A 20911-nucleotide genomic window follows, 5' to 3' on the forward strand; every position below is an offset into this window, starting at 1 on the left:
CAGTGCATAATGCCACATTTGTACACTTTCTGACTAATATAGTTCTATAAGGATTTATATATCGGAGTGAAACTTTTGTATGTGTACTTTTTATGGTATCTTTATACAGCATAGTGTTGTTGAAAGGCAGATGCAAGCCCTTGAGTTTTTTTGAGGTTGGCAAGCTTGCTCAAGTATTTGCTTTCCAGGATTTTAGTCAGGCTGTCATGTTCCCAGTACGTACACTTGCTCACAAGACCACAAGCCCTGGTTTTGTATTAGGATTTTGTTTTCATGAGAATATTTCATGACAGATAGCTGGGTTTAAACGGTGAGCACCTTTGATACTTTGCCAGCATATTTATTGGAACATTTCCTCTGTCAAGTAATTTTTCTGGCATTCATTTCTTTTAAGTCTAATGCTATTTTGTCTTGCACACTTTCTTTTAGGGGATTGGCAATTGAACTATATTTGTATATTTCACTTTCAGATATATGTTCACTTACTGTGCGTTTATTCATGGGTGCCAGCTTTTGATTTTTACTAACGAGGCAAAAGTACCTGGGCATATGTTATTCTTGCAGGTGGTCATTTTTATCTTTGTTACGTGCTGCTTAAATTCGGTTAGTTGGGCTTGTGCAATGGATAACAACCGTCACTGAGAGACAGCCATAAAACAAGGGGTTTGTAGCACGCTGCTTAACCAAAGTGAGAGATCCTCAGGAAATCATTTAATCTCACTGCACTTTGCCTAAAACATTGTGAAGTCTGCAATATTTTATACATAACAATGGAACTGTCAAAACAGGTCAAAATGTGTTTGTGATTGATGAAAATCTTTGAATGATGGTTTGCAAGTGTTTCAAAATATAGAGTTGCCGTGCCCACCGGACATCCCCAAAAGCCATGGCTAGTGGTCTGGTAGTGTTTTAAAATGGACAGTGGGCATGGCCAAAGGCCATGGCTAGTGGTCTGGTAGTGTTCTAAAATATACAGTGGGCACAGTTATAGGCCGCTACTACTGGCCATGTGCAGAGAAAATCTATGGAACACCAAAACCCTTGAAGTTCAAGGAAAAAACTTTAGTTGCAGGGATGTTAAGGCAAACAAAACCTTTGAAATTCAAGAAAAAAACATCAGCTGCTGGGACATTAAGGTGAGAACTTAATGCAACAAAACCCCTGAGATTCAGCTGAAGCCACCTTAACTTCACGCACCAAAGGCTGCGCAACAGGATTAAATGGATTGCCAGCCATTTTGTCATATGGCAAACTATGGAGTTACTTTACTTGGGATTGATAGTTAATCCCCTTTGATTGAACAATGCCTGGAGCTAACCAAATTGTTTGTGGAGATTGGCATCTTTGATATTTGTATGATATCAACTCCAATCTACAAATGCTTGAAATGATGGCTTGGAAAACCCCAGGTTCATGCAGTAGGTGTGGCACTAGTAAAACTAAGACTCAATGACAGAAATAGTCAAAGTGAAAGGCAAAACCCAGCTTTGTTAACATCCAAAAATAAAGCAGGGAAAGCATACAAGGAATAGGGTAGCACATTTCAGGGCTCTCATACAAGATAATACTTTATAAACCAAAATCACATCAGAATGATAACATCATACTACAAAGTCTACGGGACAAGGGGATAGGTTAAGGGAATTGACTATATATAGACTCCTTACGTGTTAAACTTTTGAATGGGTTACACATATCTGATAGCTCCACCTGGAACCACCTCTAAATTGATAATAGTAAATACATGTAATCTCTAAAATGTTTAATTGTTTGGTACAACAAATACTGGCTGGTCCAGCACTGAGGGTCCTGATTGGTTGCCATTCTACTAACCAACCTTGGACAACTGGCAGGTCATTATAACATCATAAAATGAGCCAAACAGGAGTAGGGGTATAGAGGTCCAAGTCGTCCTCACAATTAGTCATTCCTCTGTAGTTGGCCTTGCATGGCGCCTCGTTTCTGGGTATATACGTAAGGAGTGAGGCAGGTGCCCTATCTGTGTCCATGGCTAATAAAGTGGTGTTGTTCTTCAGGTTGGCTCATGTTTGATGAGACTTTGTTTGGAATTATTTGGCCACACATTTGTGGGCATTTTAGCTTATTTTAATGTGAGTTTCATGGTTTTCTCTACCAATGGGGACTTGCTTTATACATTCCCTATGAAGTCTTTAACTTATAATTATTCTGCACACTGCTTGCAAAGGCTGTTTGTTCTTTTAATTTATCTAAGAATATATGGCCTATGCTTTGGGAATTATTACCTTGTGTTCTCTCTGAGCCACCCGGACCCTCCCTATTTTCTCAGTAACATTGGCTTGATCTGAGTAGCTGCTTGTCTGTGCTCTGCACAAATATGTATTTCAGTGTATTCAGCATTTTGAGTTCTCGTGCAGCATTGAGACCTTTCATTTACTCAAATGTGTGCTAGCTCCCATTTCAGAAACGATGGCTGGACATTACTGTTGCATTTCTATTTTAGGGAGCTATTTTAGAATATTATTTGTGCTGCATTTTTCTTATATATATTGATTATGTTAGTTTTCTTGTTGTTTAAATGGATGCAATCGATATTCTTTGTGTATAAGTGCATATTTGACATAGTGTTCTTTCTTAATGGTGAGTGCGCATTTGCTTTGTGTCTAACGCATGCACATGTGTGGTTTCACTGTATGCTTGCTTATGCTTGCTTATTCTCGCATCTTTAGTGTAGATCACTGTGTTTCTATTCTGCTGTACCTGTCTGGGTAATGGCCGGTATGGCTGTCTTAGTGAGAAGCGTTTCTCGCCTTTGCGATATAGGGGGAGGGGCAGTAGCTGTGGATGATGTATTCATCTGTCTGTCTGTCAGCATACTGATGCGCTCTCTATTTAATTTTGGCATATCTGCCTTGAGTTTAGACATTACCACGTCCAAACTAAAAAATGTACAGTGAATACAGAAGAGATGCAAGTAGACAGCCGTGTTGAGCCCCCCTTTCAAAAATGGAAAGAGAGGGTAACCTCACCTTCCTGGTCCCAGGACCACATATGTATTGTCATTAGCAGAGTATAAGGGGCATTTAGACAGTATATTCCATTGGCAGGTAAATTGTACACTAACAAAAGAATATCAACAAAGGGGCAATAAAGAGTTTTTTAGGATCACTAACTTTTGGACAAGTAACTGTAATTTCCACCATCCACATATTTTCCTCAATCGTGTTTGCACATGGATCAGAATATTACTATTTTCCACCCAAGGTAGTTTAGTAAGATCAGTGCATAGATCTTGCAAAGTTTGTTGATCACGGATAAAAGCATTCCTTGCACATTTTCATATATGGGACTGACAAGGTAACTAGGGGCACCTGTGTTTGTTTGTAGCACTAAATAGTATTGATAGAATTGGTACTCTGACTGTTTTTTTTCAGATTTCTCGGGTGTTTCATATTTTCTGAGAATCCAGGCCTATTTTATCTTCAGTCTGTGTAGACTAGCTGTTCCCCTGGTATGCAACTCTTTTTGCTAATTGCACAAGATAAATTCCATCTCAACCTAGTGTCATCTTTTTATCCCTATTAAGGTCAATTACATGTTTGTACCATTTGTCCCTGTAATACTCATGTCCATTTGTGCAGTAAATAGCTGGGCCCATATGGTACTTTTTTTTCCAAAAGACCATCTGATCATTAGCCTCTGTAACAAGTAACAGCTCTTACATAGGTTTTTTTCCTCTGCAGATATTTTCCTAGTAGCAACTAGTAATTTATCTTCAACTCTAAGAGAGCAGATCGTTGTCCCAGTCACACACTCTTGTTAACTTTAAGGCAGCACTAAAGCCCCATTTGGGTGGTCTACAGTCTCTGTCATACTATATGTCTTTTGCTGCTACCTTCCATTTCATTTTGGGAAAAGATGCCATAATACAGGGCATGACGGTTTGACTCATGGATCCATATGTTGCCGATACAGGGAGATTAGCAAGATTATATTCGTATAGAGAATTATGCAGAAGTGGACATTGCAGAGAATAATTGAAGGAATACATGGGGGAGATCTATGTTCGGTAATTTAAGCATCCTCTGGTTATTGCTCCTCACTGCATCACCTTTTGAATTTGCTAGAAAGTCCTTAAGTGCTCCCCTAGAGCGTCTTCACATTGAATTTAGAATTTAAAGGGCTGTGACGCCTTTTAAAACGTAACCTACTCACATTACAAAGGCCAGCAGGCCAAATCAGTCATTTTAAATGTTGTCCTACATGGCTATATCTATGTAGGCAACCATTACAGTAATGCGGGCCTGATTCTGCCAAGATATTGACAAGATAAGAGAGCATTTTTATGTTGTCATTAGAGCAATGCTATCAGATCAGTAATGCTCCAAACTAAATCGGTATCATAAAGCACACGAAGCCTTGCCTTGAGAAAAGGGCTTTAAATTGAGTGCTGAAATTACCTCCCAGAAGTTTGTTTTTTATTTTCCACATTTATTGCAAGTGTCAGCATTGCAAATTAATGTTGCCATTACATTCAAAAAGGTACTCCACGGGACACCTCCAGCAAGGCTCTGGTAAATATTATAGAGTTAGATCTCTTGTTCCCCATGTAATGCAATCTTTATAACCAATATACCTGGTGATTAAGAGTGTATTTGAGCGAGTAGGGAAGCAAGACTGAAGTTTATCCTAATGGGTAGGCTTCCACGTGTATGTTCTCAATCACCTTTCCAGGAAGATTGAACCAAATATATAGCCTGGCATAAATAACAAGTACAAGGGCCATATATTCTGGACAAAAAAAAATGTTTTTTTAATTCACTAATCATTGTTAGTACTGCTGTACCACAAGCTTGCTACATTTTAGATTATTACTACAGAAAACTAGATGAAATGTTGGTTATACCCTTCCACATGATTTGCCTCTGATATTTGGAGTCTTGAGTGAAAGACTATCCCGGCAGTGTGACTGACCTTACATAGCTCAAATAGTGCAATGTTCACTTTGGGGCACTATAATACGTCGAATGATCAAAGTCCATTTGCTAGATCATGATTACACAGCCCCACTCTGATAACATACCTCAAGTTGTCTGCAGGATAAGGGAACCTTGTTTCTCTAATAATGTCATTCCTGATTATCAAAAGTGAACTTTTCACATGGTTGATAGAGGGACGAGCTTTGTTCAGTAACGCATCTTCCCTTTTGCAACTTTGGTGCTCCTGGCAAAATGACATTTGTGTTGACAGACCCTCCTGTTTGCTGTAGCTGGCCCACCGAAAAGTGCTTGAATAGAGGTATTCCCTGCATAGAAGCTCTGCCAGAATTCGCCAAAGCCCCCATGACTTTCTGGTCAAGGTGCAAACGTCCAGCTCTGTCTCCATCCTGCGACAAAGATGTATCTGCTGGTGGAGGTGCTACATTGAGTGCCTTTCAACTACCGACAAAATAAATAAGTGTGCATCAGCTCCTGGAACAATTATAACCTTTGGTCTTGACCCAAGCCTTCACAGTTTAGCAGCACTGGACTTCTTTGTACAACTTCTCACTCCAGTTACCCCCTCGACTTTTTGGCACACTTTGTTCAACTTGTATTGCTTCTGTTTGCTTTTGTAAATCCGACACCTGATTGTGAAGTGACTTAATCCAATCAACCATTGTACTGATCATGGACCCATAATCATAAATCGTGCAGCAGTCAGAATTTGACATTGTGAGAACTACGCCATCATGGTTAGCTAAGGTTGTGGTGGGTCAAAAGAGGGATGAAGCATCATTCAAATTTGTTAGACACCAGTGCCCCACCACTGGTATTGATACCGTTAGTCAAAATATTTGTTGCAGATGTTCTTGAAGTCTTTGACGGACGGTGCTAAGATCCTTGAGGTATGTCATGAGGCTAAATCCCCAGTGAGTGGACCATCTGTCAAAGCATTTTAGACCATCTGTCATAAGCACAACCCAGCTGTCGGGCATCTCTACACTGTTTTCATGTTCAATTCATTATTCAGTTAATCAAAGTGACCTTGTAATTCATGATATGATGTGATGTCAGAAACATCAAGTGAAAGAGATTGTATCTGATTGCTTGTGTGCTATACTTGCCTTGAGGGCCAGGCTTTGCCAATGTGGCAGACATGAAGGTTTAGGAGCTAAGTAGTCGAGATTCATGTTAGAGATATTTTGGTATTCAAGTATCGCAATCAACAACTTAATACCCAGAATTGATACGGCATTTGCTGTTGATTGATTGATTGATAATTTATTATGCACTTATACACAAGTGCTTCAAAGCGCGAATGTTGGTGTAGCTTAGTCGTAAAATTGTTAATGCTATTAAATGACGATTTATAGAAGAGCTTTGATTCTGTTGTCGTTTATGGAGCTTGACTATAAGCTAATTACTTTGCAGTATTAGATGCCATCTTATTTATCTCTGAATTGTCTCTAGGGCAAGCATCCTTTGCTGATGGTAGGACATGCAGTAGAACAAATAAATCAATCAAACTCACATGCCGTCCAGTCTTATCACGCTGTGTGGCACCTTCGAAGTCCTGTAGTACATGTACATGGCCCACTATTAGGGCTTTTGCTTTAGTTTTAGGCATCATTGTCGCGGGTGAGGCAGGTGGCGATAATGACGTGTTCCCATTGCATGTGGTTATACTGCACTGTCCACGTGAGAACACAGAACTCACAATGTGTTGCTTAATTGACTTTTATAAACGTATATCAAATAGTCAGTGATGGCTGCTTCCTCTATCACTGTTAAAAGCAAGAGAGGGCCAGACAGGGAATTACAAAAGGAAAGGAACTGCCTCTCACCTCACCTTCCAGTCTAACAGGGACCATTGCTGGTCTGTGAATAGCCACAGGATGCCTTCTCCTTCCTCTTGTGACTCACCCGAAATAGCCCAAATTGCCCTTAAGATCACTTCGCTGCTCGTCGCTCCTCCATAGCGCAGTGTCCTCAGGCTCCTAGAATCTAAATTCCCAAACTACACTTCTGTGTGCAACCCTCCTCCCGGAGCTTTGCAACTTTTGCAACAGCAGTCGCAATGATTTGGTTCTGGAGAGAAACACATCACAACATCCTCAGGGACCAATCACCCAAAAGGTCAAACAGTGCTATGTATACACCAATGTGTCTTTCTATGGAAAAACGTATTCAGGTCAATACACTAACAATTAATGTATAGCGCTGCTCCAACATAGGCAATGCACACATTGCACCTCCTTCCCGTTCAGCAGCTTCTGTAAAACGTCATAGAAACAATTACAACTGGTCACCAGGACTGATTGTACGTCTCTCTAGATGTATGAGTGGGGTAATATATTAGTTTTAATCTGAGGGTAGATTGGACAATTCAAAGGCTATGTAGTACTGATTTTGGAGTGAAGTTTAAGCCATTTCTTCTCAGCTATGGAGACAACAGGTGATTATCCTCGAACAGGAATTGTAGCCCTCTCTGGAATTTGCAGGTTTTTTTTCTTCCTCCATCAAAGAAATTTGATTTAGATTCTGAAACGTAGGTAACGGATTCAAGGTGTGTATTATTCTTAGCGTATCTGCCAGGATTTCGGTGGGAAATACTGACCACCTGCTGCCGAGCAATAACAAATGTAAACATAGATGGAAGACGCACCCATACTGCATCGGCAAAAAAACACAACCTTTATTTGTATTTATTGGGTATTTATAATGCGCCTACACACAATGGGCCTCATTACGACCCTGGCGGAAAGGGGTTTACGCCGGCGCTAACAGCGCCGACCCCTTCCGCCTTACTACGAGATCCCTTAGCGCCATGGCGATTTTAACGCCTGCTTTTTGCAGGCGGTAAAATCCATGGCGCTAAGGGACCTTGTTGTTAATTACGCCACCGTAATTTACGGTGGCGTAATTAACGCCTTCCCCACTCCCATTATACCCTATGGGGCAAGAATGGGAATGGGGAAGGGTAAAATGGGGATTGGGGATTTACCGCCCCGCCAAGGTCGGGATGGGGCGGTAAGTCCGGCAACCACCATGGCGGAGTTGGCAGCTTAGCGCCATGGACCATGGTGCTAATAGCACCATGGTCCTCCGCCAGGGTCGTAATGAGGCCCAATGTGTTTTGAGGCGTGAGGAATAACGTCATTTTAAAACGTATGAAATGCACCAGCACAACAGTGTGGCAGGAGCATGTGTTAGACACTGAACACAAAGAAGCCATGAGATACAGTCCCCATTGCACGCAGAAGATATCCAATGGGAACCTCCTGCTCCGATTCTATATCCATCTTAATCCAAAGATCATACTTTGTAAGGTAACATGAACTCAGCATTTACCACACGGCTATCTTCTGTGTTCCTTACTGTCCACCCCACCTATGGATACTATGAGGTCCTTCCGTAGAAGGTACAGTAATTATGTGCGGTGTGAAACATGTGGGTGTTTCTGCTACCGTTACAGCCACATGGGAAAGAGTGTTTTTTTACAGATAGATTGTGGCTCTCACTCAAATTAGCATTCCTTCAAAAATATTTTTAAAACGGCAGAACTACATAATGTTGGAGGCAATTCGTCTTCTGAGTTCAGCTTTCATTACATTTGCAGAATTTTGTTTTTTATATATAATGAATGCTTATATTTACATTTCTATAGGGATGTGAGATTGTTAATTGATGCCCTCCCAATACAATGTACATTTGATACAAAGATCAGAACATACCAATTTGATTGCATTCCTATTACTTTCAATATCAAACAGTACTGTCAATGTTCCCATGATACCCCATTTGTGGTGCATTTGGTGTGTAAGGAATATCTTACAAGGCATGGTAAATAACATAAATGTGTGTATATGGCGGACATGCCATATTCTAACATGCAATCAATGTCTGTTATTCTTTAAGAATGTTCAAATATATTAGAACATGCCTATAATATAGGATGTATTACAAGTGTATTTGTTGTTTGAAATGTATGTTTGCTTAAGAAATGGTATGCTGAGTCGTACATGAGCCCTTGAGATGTCACTTGAGCAATTCAGAAAACCCCTTACATATCTCAGATTTCCAGATGATACCCTCAAACTGAATCTTAAAATCCTAAAACTGCAGCAAATCTGGAGATGTCTGGAGTATCCCAGAGATGTCCTTGTCCAAATGTTTGTGAATCTAATGTGCACCTAAACATTTCAGCGATGTTCCCAGTATCTGCAGATATACTGTGGTTTCAGATATTAGGAATACTTGGTTTCAGGTCATCTGAATCTGGTATAAGGGCAGCTACCATGCACAGATAATCATGGGCACCACCAGTGCAAATCATTGGAAAACAAATAATTTTAGGTATGATTCTTTTATTGTTGAGGAAATATCTCGTATAACAAGAAGCACCTTATGAATGCAATATTTTTTTTTGCATAAATAAATATTTTTCCATTTGCAATTTTTTGTTTCTCATAGGGGTAACAACTGTGTTGACAATGACAACCCTGAGCATCAGTGCCCGAAACTCTCTTCCAAAAGTGGCTTATGCAACCGCAATGGATTGGTTCATAGCAGTCTGCTACGCGTTTGTGTTTTCGGCCTTGATAGAGTTTGCAACTGTGAACTACTTTACAAAGCGAGGATGGGCCTGGGATGGAAAAAGTGTTGTGAATGATAAGGTAAGAAAGAGAGTAATCAAGGGTGAAAAACAAATCAATATGAGAAATGAACTAAAACATATGGGTGACATATATAAATGTACTTGTAAACATGTAAATTAATTTTCTTTTCTACAATAAATACTCATTTTTGAAAATATGTATAGGCAAAACACAATTGGACATTAACCTTCCCTAAATTCAGATAATACAACATCACAAAATGACTTTGCAGGTAAATAGCTTTATCTAAATAATTGCTTTATGAGATCAGCTACCTGATCCATTTGAATTCATTTTGATAATTTTTTGGCAAATTCACAAATTACTGGTAATAATTATGCCCTACTATTTACTTATTCCTGCTGAAAGACTATTCGATTCACAAAGAAGTTATTTATGCCTGGACAGAAAAGCGCAGTTACTAGCGAAAACTTCTTTGTGAATTGGCCCGTTTTGTACACTCATTATTTCAGGTTTTTCTCCAGAAATGATGGTCCATGCAATAACAGTACTATTAATGGAGCAGTGTGCATAAAATATTCACAAACTGTCCACGTTCATTCATCAAGTTGTCTGGGGGGCAGCCAACACACTATTGGCATCGATATCAAAAATCATCAAACATTTTCTTAAAATAGCTCTCCATGCTACTAGTGTAAATATCTTCTATTGAGCAATGGTGGCCTTAACATCTCTGCAGAGCTTTTGACTACAATTCACTGTTGTTAGGAGAATCCCAACTGGCGGAGGCCAAAACTCTATGGGCCTCATGACGACCCAGGCGGTAAGGGATTACCGGTACCGGTAAGGGTACCGGTACCGGTAATCCCTTACCGCCCCATTACGAGGTCCCTTTGCGGGTCCCTACAATAACGGCCGGTTTTACCAGCCGTTAAGTACGGAACCCGCAAAGGGACTTTGAAAGTAATTACGGTACCACAATTTGCAGTACCGTAATTACCACCTTCCCCATTCCCATTGAGCCCTATGGGGCAAAAATGGGAATGTGGAAGTGCCATTGTGAATGGGGAATTACCGCCCCAGCACACCTTGGAATGGGGTGGTAATTCCGCCATTCACCATGTCGGAATCGGTAAAATACCGGCGGGAACCATGGCGCAACTAGCGCCATCGTTGCTGCACGGGTCGTAATGAGGCCCTATATCTGCAAGAGACAGAAAGAAATGAACCAGGGAACTTCTGGGTCAGTCATGTTTGAGTTAAAGGGAGAATGCCTGTCTGGCTTTGTTACCACTACGGCAAGGCTGGGATGTCTGTTTTCCCCTGTAATGTTTGTATTTAATTTTGTACCAACCATCTTCAACAACATCTACAAAAGTTTCCAGTAGGGACTCCACGATTTATCAGGATTGATTCTGTTTCCTCCCTACCCCCTATTCTTCACTTAATTTACTTTCTTGAAATTGCTAGACCTTAAGTAGAAAGGTTTTGCCAATTGTAATAGTCAGATAATTATCCATGGTATCTGGGACTCGTGATCGTTTATATATTGGCAAAATGAAAATAAAAACAAGCATTGGCGATACCAACAGTTTGGGCTTTTGTATGGACATAGGAATGGCACTTACCAGGTACTGACATAGTGGTATTAACTGGCCATTGATGGTAGCAAGTGCAAAATGGTGCACATACCTGTGCATGTAATAGCAGTGCCTGGCGTATGCCTGATACTAATACACAATCCAAAACTGCTGCCTTTGCCAAGGATTGTTTTTAACAGGACTAAAGTTAAGGGCACATATAGTGCTTATAAATCGAGGGACTGAAGACAGGCCTGGTAAGACATTTCTATTACACCAGCAGCGGGTTTACAACTCAAATGCAGTCATTAACTCACAGAAGACTGCTTTGAAAAAACCCTGGCAGGCACTTTGAATGCAAAGTCCGATAGTAAAGCTTGATTAAAGTGAGCTCAGAGAGTTCCCATGAGCAGGAGGTTTGGGCAGGTAGAAACAGGAATGGGTGGACATGCCCATAGGGAGTGGCATGGCCATGGGCAGCCAATGGGTGGGCTCATAACAAAATAGCCCCTATAGACTGTCTGTCCCTCCTCATTTGTCATTCCTATGTGTCCCGCCTCATGCACCATTCCTCCCTAACTGTACTCTATTGCAGTAGTAGTAGTTTAGGCTTATAGGTGTCACACGCGACACCAAAAAGCCCAAACTAAGGAAGACCAGCATCATGGAGCATCGTACCTGTATAGTAATCAAATCATTACAGCCGCATTAGAACAAACATGTATTACAAAAAAAAAAAAACTGATGAGGATATGAGATGTACTGTGCATGAATGATTTAGCACAACTAAGGACGTTATTAATAGGAGGAATTGAACACAATTTTCATAGAATTGCATTCATGCAAATAATGTGTTGCTGATTCTCCTTCACTTTCCAGTTACCATATTGTTGTAGTAACATAAATACATCATGATAATAACATTAATAGACTGAATATATTGAAAAAGTGCCCTGCAATATGTATACATTGTGGTTCCATTGTACATATGAAAGAATATGCATAAATGATGCGCTGATGTAACATGACTAATAGGGATCCATGTACTTTTTCCTGATCTATGATGATTATTCATCATATATGTTTCACAGCACTTTATGGATCCAACCAAAATTAATATTTTCATACGTATGAAAATATCCACATGAGTAATATAGAGAAATATCTCACCTTGGATAAGAATATTCGTTCTTTTTAAGAATGAATACTTTTCAGTACATATATGTGGTACTAAGTCATGAACATATGACATTTGCCAAGACAGGACATATGGTAGATTTACTAAACTAATGGTTTTCACAAGGTAAAAGAGATAGGTAGGTATGCTATATGTACACAATGCTATTAAGGTGATTGGTTAACAGTTAGATGCACAACAATAGCACCTGAGAGCATTTTCCTTTCAATACATGTAACAACCGTTGGGATGCAGCAGGTTTTAAGGCACGAGATTCGAAAGGATGAACTCCCAAAAGAGGGATTATAGAGTGTGATGACGACAATGACGCCTCTAGCAATCAGCAAAAAGAAACACGTGAAATTGGACGCAGTCAGAAAGGCAGTGTCCTACAGAAGTAAAGACGACTTTCCACCTGAAACATTTATCACATGTTCATGGTGAGTGATATGTATGGATATAAGTGAGAATACAGTATAGCTTATAGATCTTTAGAAAAGCTAAAATATTCAAAAGACATTGGGCCTCATTCCGAGTAGGGCGGTAAGGGATACCGGGCACCGGTAAGGAGACCGGTGCCGTTAATCCCTTACTGCCCTACTATGAGGTCCCCTAGCGGGTCCCTTCCTTAACGCCTGGTCTGACCAGGTGTTAAGGACGGACCCGTTAAGGGACTTCAGAGCTAATAACGGTACCGCAAATTGTGATACAGTTATTAGCTACTTCCCCATTCCCATTGAGCCCTATGGGGGCTCAAATGGGAATGGGGAATGGTTTTTTCAATGGGGACTTACCGGTCCCGCAAAGGTCGGACTACACCGGTAAGTCCCCATTGAACGAGACCTGTGCCGGTACCGTTATTGGAGGCAGTCATGGAGCAAATAACGCCATGACTACCTCCAATCTCGGAATGAGGCCCATTGTCCCTCATTACAACTTGGCTGGTCCAGAAACAACAGTGACAGCCGGCACTTTTGTTACCGGGCCGGCAAAGTACAAGTCTGGTGGGCGGGCACCCACGGCGGGCACCCACCCACAGACTTTCACAGGCACCCACCCACAGACTTTCACAGAAGCACCAGCACCGTTATTACCGGTTCCAGTGTTTCCGTGGTCCCCATTCCCATAGAGTCCTATTGGACTCTATAGGAATGGGGAAGAACAAATTACCGGCACAGGCATAGAGTCCTATTGGACTCTATAGGAATGGGGAAGAACAAATTACCGGCACAGGCATATGGAGATTTTTACCTCCAGTAAATAGCTGGAGGTAAAACCCCAAACATTCTGCCAAACTCATGATTGGGCCAGCCCTTAATTGCGGCGCTAATAGCATTGCCACTGCATTTAAGGGCTACCGCCCAACTCGTGATGAGCCCCAGAGTCTGCATGATGTACATTGCATACAAAAGACAGCTTTGCATTTTTGCATATTTCCAAAGAATTTACCTTTCAAAACTAAGGTACGATGTAGATTATAATTGTCTTTCTGTTTGATTTTGGTCCAAATGAATGGACGAAATACCCTAGTTACAAACCAGAATTATTTCACTTTGATTTGAAGGAGTCTGCATTCTTCCACTTTCTTGATACTGCTCAGTGCCTCTTGAAGAAATTGCTCAAATACCATTTAGAAATTAAATGTGTCAGGCTAGGTGGGAACACTAAGACACTCATCATGGGACTAATTGAAATCAAGGACTTTAGGAAAGAACATTTGTCCTTGGAGAATATAAAAGTGAATTGAGTGTCTCTAGTTATAACTTATCGATAATGATACCAGATATGCCGTAGAATGGAAATAGGAAGTGAGGGCGATGTTATACGGAACAAAATGAATTGATGCATGTTTTCAAATTAATATCTTCACTCAATATATGTTTTTAAATTGATGTTTGTTCTTGAACTTATTTATGTTTTTAACTGCTAGTGAACAGCACGAATAAATGTGTTATTCAAACAGTCTGCATTGTAGCTAACATGTATGATAGAAGCATTTATGTGTCCAAGGTGAACACTCTGCTGGTCAAATTCTTTAAAGAAACACCATTATTGACTGGTTTGCAATTTAATTTTAAAGTGTTTCTCCTTCAGTTGAGAATACCGTTTGCCCCTGCTGTCATAAATACAAGTAGTATCTGGTACACGTTCATCATTATTTTAGTTTATTCAGGCCAGAACATTTTCAAAATGGAGCTTTTATAAGATATGCCCAATGTTACACCACAGTTTGGCGCAGAGGTGTTTCAGTCAGAGGGCTCATTACGGGTTTGGCGGGAAGTGTTAGACAAAGTTTGAATGCAGTACCCTCTGGGAACACTATAAACAACTATGACTACAGGTATAGGCAACCCAACCTTTGGTATAAGCTTGTACTACACAGTTTTGGTAGCATGTTGAGCAGCCAGGCTTATCTTAAGAGGGTAAATGTGAGCTGTAGTGGAGTTACACAAAGATTCACAATCACAAGTATTCAAATACACTCTTACACTCAAGGTTTCTTGCATAAACAATTAATAATGTATTTATCAGTCAGTTATAAAGCCTTCTTCAGAAGGCAGCAATAGAATAGTAACACACAAATATACTTCAATACTGTACACTTTGAGTTTCTGAATCAGACAAGGCACTTTTGGGATGGCTCACAGACACAACCTACACCCACAGGTGATTTCAGTAACAAGAGTGCTGGGGACATTAATACCTTACTTTTGGCATTCAGAATACTCTTTAAAAAGTTGGTAAAAGGCAAAGGTTATTAGAAGACAAGAGACCACAAATATTCCAAAGCAGTACAGATACTTTTAGAGTTCACTAGAATAGTCATACAATTCAATAGGTTAAGCCAAAGTCAATGGGCAAGGGAGTCTTTGATGAAAAGAAGAATCAAATGTAAGGCTACAAGCTGATTAGACTTGTGAGTTGTGGACATTACAAGCACTTCTACAGTAAGAGGTAAGTTCTCTTAGACTTGTTTTACAGTACCTTGGTAAAGAAGAAAAGATGCAGCTGATGACTTCTGTTCCCGTGCAGCTCTGCAAATGTCACTGTTCCTGGGCCTCAGTGGTGGGGACAAGAGGGAGGACGTCGGGGGACTCCTCAACTTCACTAGCACTGTCAAAACTGGCAACCGGCAAACTTTACTTTCAATGGCTGTTTCACATTTGAGCTCCTTACGTTAAAGCAAATAGCAATAAGCATGGTTCCTGGCTGTCAAGGTGGACTGTTCTTGCTTCTCGGGTCCCGCACTCAGCTGAGGGGGCTCAGGCTTGGTCGGTCCTGCTTTGTGGGAGTCGGGAGGATCTTCCAAAAGCTTCAGGCCATATTAAAAGTAACGCACACAATCTGGTGTCCCTCTCCCTGGCTATACGGTTTCCTGCAGCACTCTGAGGAAATTCAACCAGCTCCGAGATGGGTGTCCATGTGGCTTACTTTGGAGTTGATTGCTCCCACCAACTCAAAGGGAGAAGTCGTCCTTGCAGGGGCTTCTCTGTCGATGTGAACTTGGCAAGTAGTCACTGCAGCAGGGCTTCAACGGGCAAACTAATGGTCCAGGAGTTGCAGCAGGCCTCCTCTTCAAGCTCTTCTTGGATTCCTTCATCCAGTGGTCGACTCTGCCTTCCAAGCCAAAAGACTTGCCTTTTATTCAGTTCTCACCCATTCATTCCAGCCTAGCTGTCACTCACCCAGCATTCAGGTGTCCTAGGAGACTAAGCACAGGGAGTTTAGGGCACCTCCCTCACTTCCTGCCTACCACAGACACTCTGGAGCTAGAAGCGGGTTTCTCTCAGAAACCCTGCCAAAGGTGAAATGAACAGAGACCAAACCTAGTTTGGCACGCAGAGAAACTCTCTAGAATGACCTTTATACAAAGACCTGGTGAAAAAAGAAGACCTGGCACCATTTTAGCAAATATGGCTGGATGCCATAGGGAAAAGATGGATCCTGCTGTTACTTTACCGGAGCCGTGAACGGTTGCAGTAAATGTAAAACAAGGTAGTTCAAAACGAAACCACTGCCACCAGCCAGTCAATTGAGGAAAGGGTAACATAGAAAATGTTACATGAGCATTTAGACACAGAGGATACTAACTAATCCCTCCAACACTCTATTGTAAGATAGGGTGTGTTGGGTTTAGAAAGTACAATGCTAAGTAAAGCCAATTTTACTTTACTGTTCTTGGAAACAGTAGTTGATCCCAGAGAAAGTATTAAAACCTTGAGAAATCTGGAAGACTTCCCTGTGGCACTGCACTGAAGTGCTTTGTGAAACAATTGTAAAGGATGATGCCTATGGAGTTGGTTAGACTCCATAACCAAAAGAAACAAACACAGAAAACACATTGAATTGAAAAGTACAAAGTCCCAAAGTTTAGCAAAAGAGCTTAGGTGGGAGGAATTGGCACATTTCTGAGAATTCTGCCTAACAGGAAGCATGGTGGTAAGCACTACTTACAGAATTACGGTTAGCACCAATGTGTCCAGGATTACCACCATATTACAATCACAAGGCCATGTACCACTCGGCATGGCAGTAACAGTAATAACATCTGGAGGAATTACTGCCAAAAACTGCTAACAACTTCTAATTCTTCCAATAACTGGTGCAATCACTGTTATGAGAAGTCCTTCACTTCTTGGCAATCACTGAGATCTGCCTGCTTCAGGCAGCAGGCCCAGCATTATCATTAGCCATCCCAGCTGGCTATTCAATAATAAGGAAAGACAGAGAGGACAGCAAAGGAGGCAGAGTAGCATTCATCGCTAAAATGTTCCTAGGCCTTAGAGCCTTCCCTGCTGCCAGCATCACTTCAATGGAGCTACTCTCAGTCTACTCTCAGTCAATATTCCTCTATCAGAAACCCAAACCATCCTCATTCACCTCATCTACCGATCCCCAGGTCATATCTCCTCTTTCGAGGAAGGTATCTCTGATCTACTGACCAATAATACCAAACCTGGATCACAAATAATCCTTCTTGGTGACTTTAACTTAGGTCTCTCCGATCCGAACGACCCCAATGCCTCATCCTTGGAAAACATGGTTTCCCAACTCGGCTTTAACCATCGTGTCAACCCCAACACACAATAAAGGAAGAACACTGGACTGAATGGCAGACTTCAACTGCTCTACCACCATCCTTCAAAATGCTCCCACGCCATGGTCGGACCATCACCTCATCCCCTTCGTCATCCAAGGGAATGCACTGACCATCCCTACTCCCCACATCGCCCCACAAGTCCTTGCCAGGAACAACCAAAAATGAACGCTCCAGAACCTATGCCCTCTGATCTAGAACGTCCTAGACCCAGCCATCTTCAAGGACCTGGACTCAACTAAGCTAGTGGACCTATACAATAAGACTCTTGAGGCGCTGCGAACAGCATTGCCCCCATCAAACTAGCCAAAGCCAAACCAACTGACCACCTTAACACATGGTTTACACCTGAATTACAAATCATCTGGAATGCCTAAAATGTGGCACAATCTATCTGAATTGCCTAACCCTACTAACAAGGCCTTATTCTCTGCAGCATCCACACCCTACAAATCTGCCATCCTCAGCACTAAACAGGAAACCTATGGCAACCGCATCCACAATCCAAGACTAAAGAACTCTAAAGCTCTTCAGTATGCTCAGGGAACTTGAGTCCCTAGCACCACCATCAGAAACCTGTGCGAAAGATGCAGTCTGGTGTGCTAATATACAGAAAGCCCTTGCAGACAAAATTGCCTTGCTCCAATCCAAAATTGAGCAACAAAAGGAACAGTCTGGCCAAGAACGCCATTTCCACCACCTCCCTCCCACCTATCAGCACCCCAAATTGCCCACCTTTTTCCTTCTCACCGGTTTCAGCTAACGAAGTGGAAAAGATCATTAAAAGTCTCAAACCGTCCCGATGCCAGGGAGATCTCTGCCCAGCGGCAATCATTCATGAAGGTGCCAAGGAGTTGGCCCCATTCATCTTGGTGTTACTCAACTCCTCCTTCTAGACCAGCACGGTCCCCAACAACCTTAAGGAGGCTTAGGTCATGCACCTTCTAAAAACAAAAACAAGATCCCAGTATTCCCACTAACTATAGGCCCATCACCACCATTCCCTACATCCTTAAGGTTCTAGACAGAGTGGCCTACCTCCAGATCAAGAAACATCTGGAGGATTACAACTTACTGGGCCTTAGACAATTAGGCTTTAGGACAAGACATGGAATGGTAACTGCCCTCCTGGACCTTAACATCCAAATGGATGAGGCTAAGGACAATTGTAAGCTTGCCATGCTCCTGCTGTGAGACCCATCAGCGGCGTTTGATCTTGTCGACCATCAGATCCTTACTGATCACCTGTCTACAGCAGATGCCTTTTAAAGCAATGCCTCTACCTGGATACAATCTTTCCTGTCAAATCACACCACTATCGTCTTTGCTCCCTCTGCCTCAGCGGACCCTATTCCTATACATTGCAGCATACCGCAAGGCTTGTGCATCTCACCAACGCTTTACAACATTTTCACCAAGCTCCACTTTGACCGTCTTGACAACCTGGGTGTCACATACACAAATTATGCCGATGACACCCAGGTTCTCATCACACTATCAGGGTGCTATGAAGATGATTGTAAAAGGATTAACAAGATTTACTTGGAAATCCAGGCGTGGATGGCAGACCACTGCTTTTGCCTTAACGACGAAAAAACAGAGGTCCTGATCGTCGGCTCCAAACCCGCCTGAACATATCAGACCTCCGCTATGCTTCCATTAACATCGATGGAAACCCAATCAAAGTGGCCAAAGAAATCAAAACCTTGGGGGTATTCTTAGACTCCACACTGTCCCACAAAAAGCAAGTGAACTCAACTGCATCCTCCACGGCCTACACTAACAAACTAATTAACGCTTGCAAGCCATTCCTCTCGCCTAGTAGCTGCATTACCTTAGCCAGGGCACTAGTGTTATCCAGGATCGACTACTGAAACACCCTCTATTTAGGCGCCTCCGAAAGGAACCTTAACAAACTCCAGGTCCTTCTAAATAATGCCTTAAGAGCAGCATTAAGTATACCGAGATCTACACACATCACTAGTTACAGGCAGGAAGCCCACTGGCTCACGGTACGGGATAGAATTGCCAATCACACGCTCGTCATCACCCACAAGTGTCTTTCAAACATCGCCCCCAAATACCTGGCAGATAAATTCAACATACACCAACCTACTAGACCAACTAGAGCCATTTACTCGCACTGTCTGGCTGTTCCTAGATTTCTGCTAAAAAAGAGCAGGGGGAGCGAGCTTCCCGGTGCTAGCTGCCAAACAGTGGAACGCCCTTCCCCTTAGCCTCAGAACGGAACCTGCATTTTGGACCTTATGAGCCAAAGTAAAGAGCTGGCTCTTCGGGAAGTAACAGGAATGCTCAGCTACTGCCCCTTCTGGACTCTTATGCTTGTTGTAGCATTACCTGCTTGGTACTGTAACTGATTCTCCCATCCCCGTCCACCTTGCAACCATGGTCAACTTGTAATTACCTCTGCTGTTGTATTGTTTGTCTCTTGCTGTCTAAACTTCTGTAAATCTTGTATACGCTTTAAGCACCCAGTTACCAGAGGGTTCAGTGCACGGTACAAATAAAGAAACTAAACTAAGTATTTGAGTAATTACCAAATGGTACACCCCCTTAAAATGGGTGGAATTAACACAAGTTGGGAATAGCGTCACAATAAAGACAGGAAGCTATGCAGTGGCCCTCTTTAAAATACAATACATTGGCTATCACCCATTTCCAGCTGCTATCTATGGAGGAAGGATACAGCCATCATTACAGCTATCATGTCAGGCGAGAAAAGTAAATTTAAGGTTCCATAAATGTGGCAGCGGAAGCAAAGTTCAGTGAGGCAGAGCTCACTTCACTGGCTGATGAGGTTGTGGCTCATGCTGAACAGCTTTGAAATCACAAATCACAGAAAGCACACACCAACATAAGTCTGTCATCTGAGAGGAGGTATGCAACAAGGTGGTGCAAGTTGAGACGGTGTCTTGGGACACAGAGGGTGCTGGAATGGCCTTAATGGCACAGTGAACACACTCCTAGCACTACATTGTAAGGAGACATCTGCCATAGAAGGAGCTATCAGTGTACCACCTAGCCTGAAACCCTGGGAAAAGACAGCCGGCAGCATCCTCCACATGACATGCCTGGAATGTGTTGGAGCCACCGAGTGTGGAGCTGGCAACTAAAATGACCCTAGTAAGTACATGATAGGTCATATGCCAATATAACATCCAGTAGAGAATTGCAAGTCCTACACTGGTTGTCCTTCTGCTGGCTCTGGGACTGCCTAATCACATGCACAATGGAGTTACACAATAGCCAGGGCACCAGGCAGGTCACACCACGGAAAACGTGACATACAGTAAGAGAACACACTCCAAAACAATGGCAGTCACATGAAGGGCATGGCATATATCCTTAATTGCCCACCAACATCCCTGTCATTACACATGCACCACAATGCTTCGCTCTCACACACAGCCATACCCACAAATAAAATATACTGGGCCATTGCAAAGAATGCATTA

At 42.0% G+C, this 20911-nt stretch overlaps 1 protein-coding gene across 3 annotated transcripts in view; it reads left to right on the forward strand.

The window, feature by feature from the left end:
- The window catches only part of GABRA2 (gamma-aminobutyric acid type A receptor subunit alpha2), a 686792-nt gene that overhangs the window by 585368 nt on the left and 80513 nt on the right, over nt 1–20911 (forward strand). For all 3 annotated transcript variants that reach the window (XM_069631722.1, XM_069631721.1, XM_069631723.1), the window contains one exon: nt 9435–9637. In XM_069631722.1, coding sequence (XP_069487823.1) covers nt 9435–9637 — 203 coding nt within the window. The remainder of the gene's footprint in view (nt 1–9434; nt 9638–20911) is intronic.

The sequence above is a fragment of the Ambystoma mexicanum genome, chromosome 6q, assembly GCF_040938575.1.
Source record: "Ambystoma mexicanum isolate Mex_15411 chromosome 6q, UKY_AmexF1_1, whole genome shotgun sequence".
Classification (NCBI taxonomy): domain Eukaryota; kingdom Metazoa; phylum Chordata; class Amphibia; order Caudata; family Ambystomatidae; genus Ambystoma; species Ambystoma mexicanum.